At 54.0% G+C, this 13,256-nt stretch overlaps 1 protein-coding gene across 3 annotated transcripts in view; it reads right to left on the bottom strand.

Annotated features, from left to right (window-relative positions):
- The window catches only part of SDK1 (sidekick cell adhesion molecule 1), an 865,901-nt gene that overhangs the window by 36,061 nt on the left and 816,584 nt on the right, over positions 1 to 13,256 (bottom strand). For all 3 annotated transcript variants that reach the window (XM_070484134.1, XM_070484135.1, XM_070484136.1), the window contains 3 exons: positions 10,092 to 10,207; positions 7,757 to 7,943; positions 4,917 to 5,054 (listed from right to left, as the gene is read on the bottom strand). In XM_070484134.1, the coding sequence (XP_070340235.1) occupies positions 4,917 to 5,054; positions 7,757 to 7,943; positions 10,092 to 10,207 (441 nt within the window). The remainder of the gene's footprint in view (positions 1 to 4,916; positions 5,055 to 7,756; positions 7,944 to 10,091; positions 10,208 to 13,256) is intronic.

Here is a 13,256-nt window from a genome sequence, read left to right as displayed (position 1 = left end):
TAAAGTCAGATTCTCAAGAACAAGGCTCGGTGCTTCGAGTGGCCTGGTGCTTCAAGACTGCTTGGTGCTCCCCATAGTGACTGGCGGACTGGCCAGGGATGGGCGCGGGTCCTCCTCAACCCATGGGCTGAGCCAGGACTGTTTTCCCGAGGACGTGACCCCAGGTCACTGGGACCGGATAAATGCTGGGCTCTCTACACCCTGCACCGGGGCTGATAAACGCCTGGCCAGGAGCTGCAGATGTCTGTCCACTGCCCGGTCCTGGGTGAGGAGGCACGAGAAAGGCCAGGAGAGTCACTCCCGGTGAGATGAGTGTTTTGCAGCTTAAAAAAAATTTTTTTTTGATTCTCTTTAGCGTACATACGTATATATGTACATAAACATATTTATCGTATCTTTGGCAATGTTCGCATTCCCAAACCAGCGTTATGATGGAGAGTTCATATAATTGTAGCCCAAATAAAGATGCCTGATGTGTTGGCTACATCTGCAGTCAGATCTCTGGGGACGGCAAGGATTCCACGAGGCATATGAAAGTATTACTGCTTCTGTGGTTCCCTGTCGGAGACCCCCGACCCAACAGTGAGGGGGGTGAGGGTCAGGCTTCTCCAGGAGCCCCCACTCAGAAGGCCTGCACACTGATTGCACTGGCCAGCTGCCCGAAGCGGAGGAGATAAACAATCGAACGGCTCTCTGGGTAAGAGGAGGAACGGGGCTGCTGGGGAGAGACGGACCCAGGCATGGAGACGGGACAGCGGGGGCTGGATGAGCCGGCAGAGAGGCTGGGCAGCTGGACCTCAGCGTGGTGCCAGAAGCTGTGTGCTGTTTTTCCCAGCCACTGCCCTCTGCGCAACCACTCTGTCCTCAACCGCAACTCCACCCCACAGCATGTGGTCCTTTCGGTTTATACAACAGCACGGTCTCACAGTCAACTGAAAGTTCCTCCTATCTCTTTGTCTGCCCCAGTAGGTCCAAATGCCCCCAGGCGCCCAAGGGTGGAGATGGGCCACAGGCCGAGCATCTCCTGCTCTGACCACCCCCCACCCCGTTGGTCTCTGTTCCTCCTCTAGCCTGTATGCTACAGGGCGCGGCCAGCTGGAAGGGGTCAGGACTGGCTTCCAGTGTCTGGCTAAGCCAGGGATTCTGGCAGATGCCATCAGTCCAGGCAGGCACATGATGGCATCCTGAGAAGCGAGGCTGGCGTTAGTGGTGAGCAAGGCCACCTCAGAAGGTCACAGGGTCAACCGGGGAGGCGCTAGGGCTCAGGGCTGGTGAGTCTGCCTCCAGGAAGAGGTTGTCTGCTGGCTGCCAGGGTGGCCGGGAGGAGGCGTGCAGCCTGTGACAGCCTCACCCCCGGCTGGAGCAGGGACAGAGCTGTCAGAGCAATGGGGTCTACGGGTGGAGCTGGAGAACTCGGTGGGGCCTTCGGCTTCCAGAGGGTCTGGTGCTGGGAGGCAATGCTGCCATGCCTCTGGGCCGGGGCCGGATGCTTCCTGTCATCAGCACCGTGGAGCAGCCCAAGCCCTGGGCCACTGCTGACAGATGAGCAGGAAGCAGGAGGGAGTCCGGGACATGCCCAAACTCCCAACATGGTCAAGATCTGGGGGTCTGAGTGGTTTTTCTTCTTGAGGGTCCAGGGATCCCTGATGAGGCCGTTCACACTGACATTCTGGTCACTCTCCCACCCACAGAGGGAACGAGCGGGCTGCAGAGCCACAGTGCCACAGCGCTCCCTCCTCCTGCTGTCCTTCGGAGCACATCTCGCTCGTCGCAAAAGCCCGGAAAAGCCAGGCAGAGAGTCCAGCCCTTCCCTGGACTCTCCAGAGGAGGAGATGATGCTAGTGACCGACTGTCTTCTTGCGTGAAAAGAGGGGAAAATGGTTGTGACCAAAGTGACTCCACCTGTTGTCACGCCGGAGAATGACAAGCCCCCATGCAGGGGTGTGGCCTGCTTTAATGAACGAACGCCCCTCAGGCTCCATCTCCAGGACGTCCCCCATCACATTTACCTTCAGAAACACAAGCGCTCCAGACAGTTTTTCCCCATCACGTGGCAGTTTAGATCTTGGCTCTCGAACCAGACCGTCTGGGTTCAAATCCCACCTCTCTCCAGCCGTCCAGAACGACAGGCCCTGGGTAAACGTCTTAAGGGCTTCTAAACTCATTTCTTTGTCTGCGAAATGAGGATAAACGCGGTCCTGCAGTGTGGGGGACTGTGGTGAGGACTTGGAGAGAATGTCTAAGTGCCAAGCACGTGCCTGTCCATGGCAAGTGCTCCGTAAACGGTCCCTGGGTTGTCACGCACCCACTGAGATTGTGTTTCCAGGATTGCATTTGCAGACAGCTGCCATGACAGAACGTGGGCCTCTAAACGAGCCTCCGAGCGAGGCCAACATTGTGAAATGAACAAGTAACCTCAGCCCTGACGACACAGGGGACAGCAGACATGCAGGTCACCCCTCCAGGAGCTCTCGCAGCCACCCAGCAGCTATTCGAGGAGAGTGACCCTGCAGAGAGGAGGGCCTCACAAAGCACGTCCAGGCCCCATGTGGCATCCGACTGGGTAACGATCATGATGAAGGTCTTGCTGGACGGCGAGTGCTTATTTACAAGACTAAGAGAAACCAGCGCAGAGCTGCACGCCATGGAGTTTCCAGAGAGATTCTGCAGACCCGGTAACACAGAAGTACTGGTCAACAGAATAAGGCACTTACTCAAGGAGGCGTGACGAGGAAGGACTCCGTAGGTCAATCAGAATCATGATTTTTGCCAATCCTTTCTCATCTGAATGGCACCAGTTGGTTAATATCCTTGAAAAGGTGTTTAGGATATGGGCTCATGGAACCCATGAGTGTGTGTGCGTGTGTGTGTGTGCAAGGAATTCTGGTGAGCAAAATGGAAGGTCCCCAGGCCACTTGGTCCCCAGACAGGTGCTCCATTCTGAAAAGAACACAGCTGAGCAAGGCCACCTAAATCACTGCTGGTCCCAGGCCCCCTCTGCCATTTTACAAACGGTATCCACGTTTCACTTCCGCTGTTATTTACCAAAGCTCATCGATTGGCTGAGGCGCTCCCTTTCCCCTCAGATTTTCACTTCTCTGATTTGGGAAGCAGCTTGGAATTGACGATACAGAAGTTCTGGGCCATAGTTCATTGGAAGGCTTTTTTCTTTCTTAGCACTTCATAAAATGACAATGAATCTTACAGTCAATGGCATCTTAGATTTGATGACACTAGTGCTTAAATTCTCCTCTTCAGATCGACTCCCTGTTTTACTCGAGTGTACTCATTTTCAAAGGCAATTTTTACCACAGCTTTAAATGGAGAGCCAATATGATTTGATGTGTTGCTTATATTTTTTCCTCCTCCATATTAAATAATCTCTAAGTTTTACTGTCTGTCTGTGTATATTTCCAGGGGAAACGTGCCCTGGGCTCGTCTCGCTTCTCTGCACCACTGCGCCGGGGACACAGTGGGGAGGGAAAGAAATGGCCATGGAACACTCGGTGAACACATCAGTCGCCGAGTAGAGAGGAGAGATGGATACGTAAGAAATTAATACAGTACGGGAGTGCGCAACACTTTAATACAGAGGGGAATGAGCAGCTGCCACGTGAGTGACAGAACAAAGCCACTCACTTCCCAGCTTCTGTCCCTCACCTTCCCATCCAAGCGGGCCACATCCCCATAGCTCCATCTCCAAAATGCGTCCCTAATCTGTCCACTTGTTGCCCTCTCCCCTGTCACCCCTACTCTGAGCTCTCTTTCCAGAAAATGCAACAGCCCCGAGTGGCCCCCGTGCCCCCAAGCCTCTACACCAGGCCCGCAACCCATTCTCCCCAAAAGCTCTGCATTTCACTCTGTCCCAACTCCTATTCATTTGATGCCTTTGTAGTCGCTTTTCTCAAGCTCCTCTATGTTTAAACATTTGCTCATCTCGGAGGATCAGTGCTTCTGACAGATCCTAGGAAGTTCGGAGGTGACCGCTGCATCTTCTTTTCCTCGCAGGGCATTTAGACTTTGGGATTTAGCCAGAGGGATCTTGGTCTGGAGTAAACCAGACCCTCTTGCTCACGGCCTCGGTGGCCCCTGTGACCCCTGTGACCTGGCCCTGCCAGCAGCACGAAGGCGTCTGTAGCCCCCGTCTTCCCACTCGCTAAGCTCCGGCCGCGGGGGGCCCCTGGGCGTTTGTGTGTTACTGAGCTTTCTGGAGGAAGGTCTTCTCTGGGTTTTGGGTGCCTGGGTCCTTCTTGTCACTTAGGTCCCTCACTTGTCCAACGCTGTCATGTTATTACATCACTCTCTTTTCTTCACAGCCTTGACCAGTATCCGATTTTTGTTTGTTTAATTGTTTGTTACCTCTCTCCTCACTAAAATACAAACTTGCTGGATTCAGGACAGTGAGGATCTTGATAAACAAGTCAGTTAAGATCCTTGCTTTCCTGGATCCACAGATGCCAGCATCCAGAACATACGAGGTGCTTAATAAATGCTTATTGAGTGAATGAATGAATGAAGGGTAGCACCAGAGAAATATCTGAGCACGGTGAGCTGCCAGCACCTTTCCCGGGATGTCGATGGTGTCTTACTGGCCAATGTTTCCCTCTGTGGTTCCAGCAAGTGGCGCACACGGTGGTCTCTATGGGCGCCCAGGAGCACTGGAGTCTCAGGAGGAACAGGAGAGAAAGGTTTTGGGATTAAAGAGACCAGGTCAAGGGACATAACACACAGGCCTGTGGAGAGAGCTGTGCTGGACCCCAGGAAACACAGGCTCTGGTCCTGGCTGGGCCTTTGTTCACCAGGCCCCCATCCGGCAAGTCTCCTCGCCCGCCAGGGGGACACGCGGCTCACTCGGTGCACTGTGGGGCTCTGTGCACCCGTGAGCTGGCCCTCCCCCTGCTCCCCTCTGGCCTTACCTTGGACAGGTGCTAAGGGCTCATACACCACTCGATAGCCCTGCAGGATGCCATTGGCTGCCAGCGGCTCACCCCAGGAAACGTTAAGCGTGGTGGAGGTGATTTCGGAGAACGCCAGAAAGCTGGGGGTCCCCGGAGCTGGAAGAATAGAATGTACAGGGACTTTCATCCAAGCTCCTTTATGCATCATCTGCATGATCTATACACAGCATACATAGAATACAAAGGTTATTAGATGTTATTTTCAACTCAGGAAAAGTCTAAATGCTGTGGGATAAAAAGATTTATTGATCATCTCCGAACTTCCTCGGATCAATGAGAAACTCAGACCCTCCCAAGAAGAGCAGAGAAAAGGACAGTGTTTAAACACAAAGGAGCCTTGGAGATGCAATGACAAAGGCATGAAAATGAATAATAGATGGAGACCGGAAATGAAATGTAGAAAGCTCCATTTTCTAGCAACTGCCGGAGGAATCCAGAGGCTCTTGTCGGGGCTTTGCAATGGCTGAAGGCTCTGCCCACCGTCCTCTCCTCTCCCACAGGCCTGGAGGTCTCAGAGGATGCGTTCCCCCCCACCCCCAAGCCATCATTTGCAATCTCACAGGGCACTCTGCCGTCTCAGTGTCCCCTCTTGCCTGGAGGGAGGAGCTAAGGGCCATCCTGCGCTGGAAGAAGTTACCCGCAGACACAGACAGCCAGGTGTGCGGCCAGGGAGCGACACCCACCCTGCTCACAGCTCCCCTTCAGTCTGGGCTCTGTGTGAGGGTGCCGGCACCCGAGCTACCCTACCTGCTGGGTGGGGAGCAACTCCTCTCTACCCGGGTTCCCCTCTCTGCTCAGTAATGCCCACTGGATCGGCACCCACTCATCTCCTTTTCTGCCCTCCCTCCAGTCCCTAGGGGCCCTCTGGCCCCATGACCTGCCAGGCCCACAGTGCTAAGATGTGGCCTCCACCCCCTACTCTCTGCCCCACTGATCTGCCCACGACCCTCCAGTTCAGAGTCCGCAAATAGCCCTGCTCAGGCTGCTGAATGAGGCCCAAAGGAGGCAATCCTTGCAATCGGGTCACTGTCATCTCATGGGAAGCATGATGCTCCAAACCCCTGTCCCCAGGAGGTGAATTATCTAGGTAGGGTGTTAGTTGGCTGAACCCACAGAATGTTGGGGAGCCCGGCGGGAGCCCTGAGTGAGGCAGGTCTTCCCCCACGGGCTCCTTAACCTCCCATTCCTGGCCTTTGATTTCCTGGATCTTACAAAGTGCCTCAGAGCTCCCCAGCCCCAAGGCCAAGCTGCCATTCCTTTGGGAGACCTGATCAGGTTCACAATGTTCTCCAGGCCACTAGGGAACTCTGAGATGCACAGAGTGAGTGATCTGCTCAAAACACACCCTGCGTGTGGAGACGAGGCTGCGGGTAGCGGACAGCTGGCAGTGCAGCCCCCACCAGGCTCCTGGACCTGGACTGGGGCGTGTGTCTGAGAGACGGCTGGTGAGCTGTTTCCAGGGTGGTCTGTAGCCCTGAAACCCAGGAGGAGGTCCCATACTGTGGCCTGGGCTCAACATACAAGGAATTCAACCCCCCCCCCCCCCCATCCCAAGGATCTGGATGCGCTAGTGTGCAGACCCAGAGGAGAAGTTCCCAGAGGGAACTGGAACAGCTTCTGTTGGTTATGAACAAGTCCTCGGTACAGATCAAAGCCCTTCTGCCTCTCCACTATCCCGGAGGGCTCTGGAGAAAAACATGTGTCGCTCACATCTGTTGAACAATTACTGAGTACCACCACGCTCCAGGCCAAAGCCGGGTACTGAGGAAACCAAGTGAATCCAACAAGAAATTCCTGTCTCTCCAGACGTTCCCAGTGTGAAACGAACAAGAAAAACCTCAACAAAATCAGAGTGGAGAAGCCCTGTAGCTCTCATGCCCTATCACATATTGTCAATTACCGTCATGCGCCACATAATGACATGTGGGTCAAGGGCAGATCGAATATACGAAAGTGGCCCCATAAGGTTAGTACCATAGAGCCTGTGTGTGTAGTAGGCTGTCCCATCCAGGTTTGGGTAAGTGCACCCTATGATGTTCACACAATGAGGAAATCACCTAAGGATGCATTTCTCAGCATGTGCCCCATCGTTAAGTGACACACGACTGGACTCCAAACAGGAAGAGACACAGGCTTGCATCTTGGGCAGGAAATCCAACTACTTTACCACTGAAAGAAGATTTCTTGTCCCACCCCGCAACAGCCTAGCCAATGAGAAATGCCACAGCTCAGCCAATGAGAAACACCACAGCTCAGCCAATGGGAAACGCCACAGCTCAGCCAATGAGAAATGCCACGGCTCAGCCAATGGGAAACGCCACAGCTCAGCCAATGAGAAACGCCACGGCTCAGCCAATGGGAAACGCCACAGCTCAGCCAATGAGATGCTGCAGCCCAGCCAATGAGAAGGCGTTGCTGCCCTGAACTGCTACTCCCGTCCCCCAATGGGCTTTCCATTAGCACAGCCCCTCCCTCTCCTCCTTTCTCTATAAAAGCAGCTCCCAGTTTTGTTCTCCAGAGTTGCCTATGCATGCACGTCCCAAATTGCCATTTTTTTGGCTATTGCTGAATAAACTTGTTTTGAGGGTAAAATAACTGGCTAATTTGCTTTTTAAGTTAAGCCCAGCGACATGGGATGTGTGTTATAGGACAGGCAGAGCAAAGAGCTGTGGGAACAGAGAGAAAGGGTGATTCTTCCGTCCGGAGGGTCATGGGACAACTCGAGAGAGATGACGGGGCTGTTGCTCTCAAAAGCTGTGCCGACAGAGGCCTGTGGAAAGGGGACACTGTTTTCCTACCGGCCTCATGGGTGTGCCCCTGCCTGGGGTCACTTTTGGGCCCGTCTCCAGCAGCATTGAAGGCCGATATGCTGACCAGGTATTTGGTGTGGCTGGTCAGGTTCTTCAGCTTCACCGCCGTCTCTGGCAGGAACAGCACCTTCATTTTCTCCGTCTCGTTCCGGCTGTCTGCCTCCCAGTAGTAAATCTGTTGGGAAGAGCAAGAGGTTGGAGGCAGGCCACAGGGAAGGGATGGCACCCCTTCTGTTTCTAAGCCTGCTGGGGCAGGGGGCCACTGAGTGCAAGAGGAGACTGTGAACACGGGCCCGAGCCCTCCCTTGGGTGGAGCTCTGCTCTGATTGGAAAGATGGAGGAGAAGCCTCCCCTGCGGGGTCAGGGGGTGGTGGGGTCAGGGACAGGGTGGAGGGCGATCTCAGGCGCTAACATTGTTTGGGGAGCTGATGACTAGCATTGGAGTTGTCCTAGAGCTGGAGCACTGCCTAATCGAACCAAACGCTCTTCAAGATGGGGCTCTGTGGGCGGAAGCGATGCCGTCCTTCAGCTACCAGTAGAGTGCCTTTTCTCCCACAGAGGTGGCTCTGTCGGCTCCTCTCCTGACAGCCTCTGCCCCTCTCCCCAGGTCTTCTGGAAGGACAGGAGACCAGCCATGTCTACCGCCTGCTCCGAGCTGTGGATGGAACCAGCCCTCAAGCTGCTTCCCAGTGCTCCCACACTTTGTTCAAGGCTGATACTGAAGTCTTCCATCAATGTGGTGTGATACTTTGGATATTAAAACAACCAAAAATAATGTGCAGAAGAGCCATGTTGGGCTCAGCACTGTTGGGAAGGCCCCATGTTTCTCCTGGATTCCATTTCCTCTTGTCTACTTTCTACGTGCTCGTGGGTGAACTTGACACCTGAGCAGGAAGGTTTGAAGAGACTGCCAGAAGCGCTTCCCTAGACAGTTGGCCGAGAACACTGCCCCAAGCCAGTGCCAGCCAGGCTGCCCAGAGACAACAGCAATCCATGGATCCACCTTGGCTCTGTGGGCCTAAACCAAGCCAGGCCATCAGGCCCACACACGAGAACAGCGCAGAGGCTGCGCGGAGCCCCAGAGAGCCCGGGGCTGGCCTCCTGCCGCCCATGCTCCCACGTCTGGCACGTGCTGGAGCAGGCCCTGACGGGTGAGCATCGCTTATTTCCATGTGCAAGATGCAGTCCAGCTTCTGCTCTCTGACTGACCGAATAAGACCCTCTGCTCGAACAGGCCTTACTAACTGGAGATCAATATCCAAGTTCAATGTCTATATCATTAAGGGAATTAGAAAACATATTTTGGACACACATAAATAGCGCCTTGCCTCCAAGCTCTCGGGGCTTTCCATTACCTCATTAATCACTGTAACAGCCCTGCCACAGAGGAAGGTGTTCATTTTCACAAAACACCTACAAAAATCATTTTTAAATGGACATTTAATTGGTCCAATAGTCATCAGGGCAGGCCAGCCCAGAGGCTCTGTTGACTGATCAACTTGGGCTCCAACAGACCAGACAAGGAAGTTCATCCTGGAGAAGGAGGGGAGAGATTCAAGGCACAGCTCTGGGCTGTTGTCTTCGGGACGGTTTTAGCGGATCTCATGGGCTTCTGAGTTCTCTCTGCAGGTGTGGTCTTAGAGACAGAATGTCGCAAGTAGCTTCCTGCCCCCTGAATAGACCAACACTGCGTAATTATTCATCCCTGGATATTCTTATTGGTATGGACTGCTGTCTTCCTTTTATCCCACCTTTGGAATATTTAGCTAATGTGGAATTGCAATATTTTAGTGTAGTGGTTCTCAACGTGGGGTTCCTAGGAACCCGGGGAGGGGAACTTGTTAAAATGCCAATTCTTGGGCCCCACTCTAGACCTACTGAATCAATAGGGACCCAAGTGCAGAGCTGCAATGGACAACCTGTTCTCTTTAGTGCACCCTGTTTTGTTGTCAGCAAAGGTACTGGAGACTCCCGGAGTGGGTGCAAGAGGACGAAGGGTTGCCTGGCCAGGCCACAGTGGAGGAAGGGGCTCCTGGGCACAAACTGGCCACAGAGTGAACCAGGCCCCTTTCCCCCAGGCCAAGAGGCAAGGTCAGGCTAAGCCTGCTCCAGTGGCTCAGCACTGCCCATGGCTCTCTGGACCGACAGTTGGCTGTGTGTCTGCCAACGGGAAATGGGCAGGACAAAGTGAGCCGAGGGCGGCAGCTATGGAGTGGGGCCAGGATCCCAGCCGAAGCCCTCAGGGACTCTGGGGATTCAGGCCACTTAGCCTGGCACGCAAATGACCTGGAAGAAAGAGCCAAACCATGCGAGAGAGCATTGCCTTGTAGCCCTGGATGTTTCCGTTCTGGCTCTCGGGCGGCGGCGGGTCCCACGTGACCTCCAGCTGGCTGGCCGTGAGCGGGTTCACCTGGACGTTCTGCGGGGCCAAGGCCGGGGCTGGGGAGAGAGCAGCACAGGAGAGAAGCTAGACGTGTGTTCCCATGTGTGGGGCTCCTCACGCCAGGACGGGCCGCCTGTGGGCCTCTGCCCTGGACTGTCCAGCTTTTATGCCAGGGAACCTGTAAACCCATCCCAGAGGCATGTTTATAAATGCATAAAATAAAATCTGGAGAATTACAGAGAAAACCAATGATACTGAGGCACTGGGAGCAGAGTGTTTGAGAGCAAAGGTTGCTAGAGCATCTACGTGCTTTGTGATCGAGACACAGAGCTGGTCTAATGACTACTGGAATGTCCAAGTGCTGAAGGGTGTAGGAGGTATCTGAGATGTCAGGAGCACTGCAATGCCAAAGGGGACATCAGTGGGCTCTGTCGCTGGGTGAGTCACAGGTTCCTCAGACCCTGCGGCGCTTTGTGACCACATTCATAATTGAGGGAGATGCTAAGTTTCAGATGGAGCTTGGAGCAAATAAAGGCGTCTGTGTTCCCATCACAGGCTCAGGAGTCCCGGGGCATGAAGCCCTGCTCTGGACGGAGTTTGTCCACAGACACAGGGCTGCCCCTCCAAGAGGGACAGGAACAAGATTTCGTCACTCCGTGTTCCTCTCTGAGGCCTCTTATGGCTGCAAATTCTGAGGACCCTCTATTCCTACTCTTTGCCTCCCACTCGAGGGAGACCCCTGGATGCTGTGCTGGTGTCAGCAGGGCCACACTGTGCATGCAAAGACCAAAGGTGACTGATGAGGACTTGGTGGCCGTCGCCCCATCTGGCAGCCCTTGGGAAGTTGGGAATAGCACAGGGAACGCGTGTACACTTGAGAACCTTTCTCCACTCCGGGCACTCTCTCGGGACAGTCCGTTCTCTGCCTCCTGGGAGTTACTCCCTCCTCCCACCCGGGCATGTCCCGTCGAAACCTGTGCTGGGCTGGACACGGGGAGCAACATGGAGCCGTCTTGGGGCCTGGCTACGGAGGGCAGAGCGTGGCCGCGCCCTCCTTACCCCCTGCAGCGTCCTCCTGTGGGCCCGGTGCTCCCTTTTTGCTCAAGTCTGCTGATAGGCCGTAAATGGAAATGCTAAGACAGTCACTGTCCGAGGGAGATAGCCAGCACACCGGCTCTCTGGAGAGGCCTTCCCGGAGAGAATGACCTTCGAGAGTCACCCCTCCCCACTATCCGCGCCGTCCCCCCAGTGTAGAATAAAATAGTAATTAACACCCACTCAGCCTGACACCAACTATTTATTTTGTTCTAACTGTGTGGTTCCCGTATTATCGCTGCCCACCCTGCCGTTAATGGAAATGTTAATAACCCACACCAGGTTGTTGTGACAGATGCTGGGCCTCATTATCAGAAATTCTTATTTACCGCTCCATTAAACAACAGAATCACACAAAAAAACAATTCAATCAAAACTAACTGGAGGAATTTTAACAGCCACATTAATAATCCAAAACATAAATAAAGTTAATGTCTTTTGCAGGTTTGCCATCGGCAACTCTATCGCAAAATTACTGTTGTACAATTAAAATGTGAAAGGCAAAATTGAGCACAGCCATTACCCCGGTAGTCGCTTAGAACCGTCTATGCGGGGTCCCCCCAGCCACCCCCAAGGTTTCCTTTCCAAAGACGCGGCCGAAGCCAGGGCCCACGCGGCTCGGGTGTTAGAGAAACACGCTCTGGACACAGATGTCCACGGGAACCGCAGCATCCATGAGATCCAGGATGCCCCCGGAGTTCAGGGGCCCTGTGCCTCTTTGCCGGACAGCGCCCCCTCGTCCCGGCCTGGGCAGCTGAGTCACACGCTCGGCCGTCCTCCAGCTGAGATGCTTCGAGGTTCCCACCAGCAATCCTGCAGCACGATGCTTTCGTGCCATAAAAAAACTGCAGGTAACAAAGACTTTTTTGACGATGACGCATGCAGGGAAGAGAGAAATATGTGGAAACACAGAGCAAAGCATGTCGGTTTCGAGACTTATTTTTTTGGCTCCTGAAGGCTTCTGGGTCTCCACCCCGACGGGAGAGCTTGACTTCTAGGAAGACGCTGCTGTTTACAACCCCGAGTGCGAATCTTATTCGTTGTAAAGCACGTTCGGTTTGGAAACTGATGGAGCGTCTGCTGAGTCATTGTCTTTCTGTTCTCCCACCTGAGCATTTGTGGTGTGCGGTGAACACAAACATCAGCGCAGGGTGCTTTGTTTAAGTGCATGAAACTATTTTTAAAAAGCATTTTAGCCCAGCAATTGCTGGCATTTGCTGACAGACAGATTGCTTACAAACAACACTGAAAGATGGGATGCAAAGGTTAAGGAGCAAAGAGGAGATTCTCTGTGGGCGCCTCACCCAAGGCTGATGATGCTGTGACACGGCTGTTATCCACAGTTCTTGGGGAGATTGCTCCTGCTGCTCCGGCCAGGGAGCCGCTTTGTCCCTGGAGAGAGAGCCTGCCAAGGCAGTGATAGAGAAACTTGTGGGACTTCTAGAGGCGCCCTGCGTCTGACAGCAGTAGTGGAATTCCAGAGATTTCTGGAATCTTCTGGAATTCTGGGATTTGCTTAGGGAGGCCCTGCAAAACTAGGTGCTGTGGGCTGACCACAGGTGGGCAAGTCCCACAGAGCAGTAAGGGCAGCGCTCTGTCCATCTCACTCGACCCCCTGGGCGGGCTCTCTGGCCCCAAGGGCATTGAGCATCAGATGCGTCAACAAGCAGCCATGGGAACACAGTGGCTATCCCTGACTCAGTCTTCATTTGCTGGTCCGTGGAGAGCGCTGGCTCCTGCCCTCCTGACTCCATGTCCCACCAGACCCCAGGCGAAGCCGGGCTCCTGCTCAGGTCCCTGCACTGCAGTCCTGAGCTGCGGCGTCTCTCCCATCAGTGTTTCAGAGCCTCTGCTACGAGGTGAGGCAGCTGGACAGGCACTAGTGTGCTCAAAACACGGAAAGAAAAGGAAATAACGTCGATAGAGATAATTGGTAAACAAGCAGAGACTCGAGCGAGCATGAGGAAGTTTTCCGTGCCCAGGAATTGTTCACTCTGCAGTGAGAACGGC

This window comes from Equus asinus, chromosome 14 (assembly GCF_041296235.1).
Source record: "Equus asinus isolate D_3611 breed Donkey chromosome 14, EquAss-T2T_v2, whole genome shotgun sequence".
Classification (NCBI taxonomy): domain Eukaryota; kingdom Metazoa; phylum Chordata; class Mammalia; order Perissodactyla; family Equidae; genus Equus; species Equus asinus.
The sequence above is the reverse complement of the archived record's forward strand: the minus strand, read 5'-3'. Positions and strand labels throughout refer to the sequence as shown.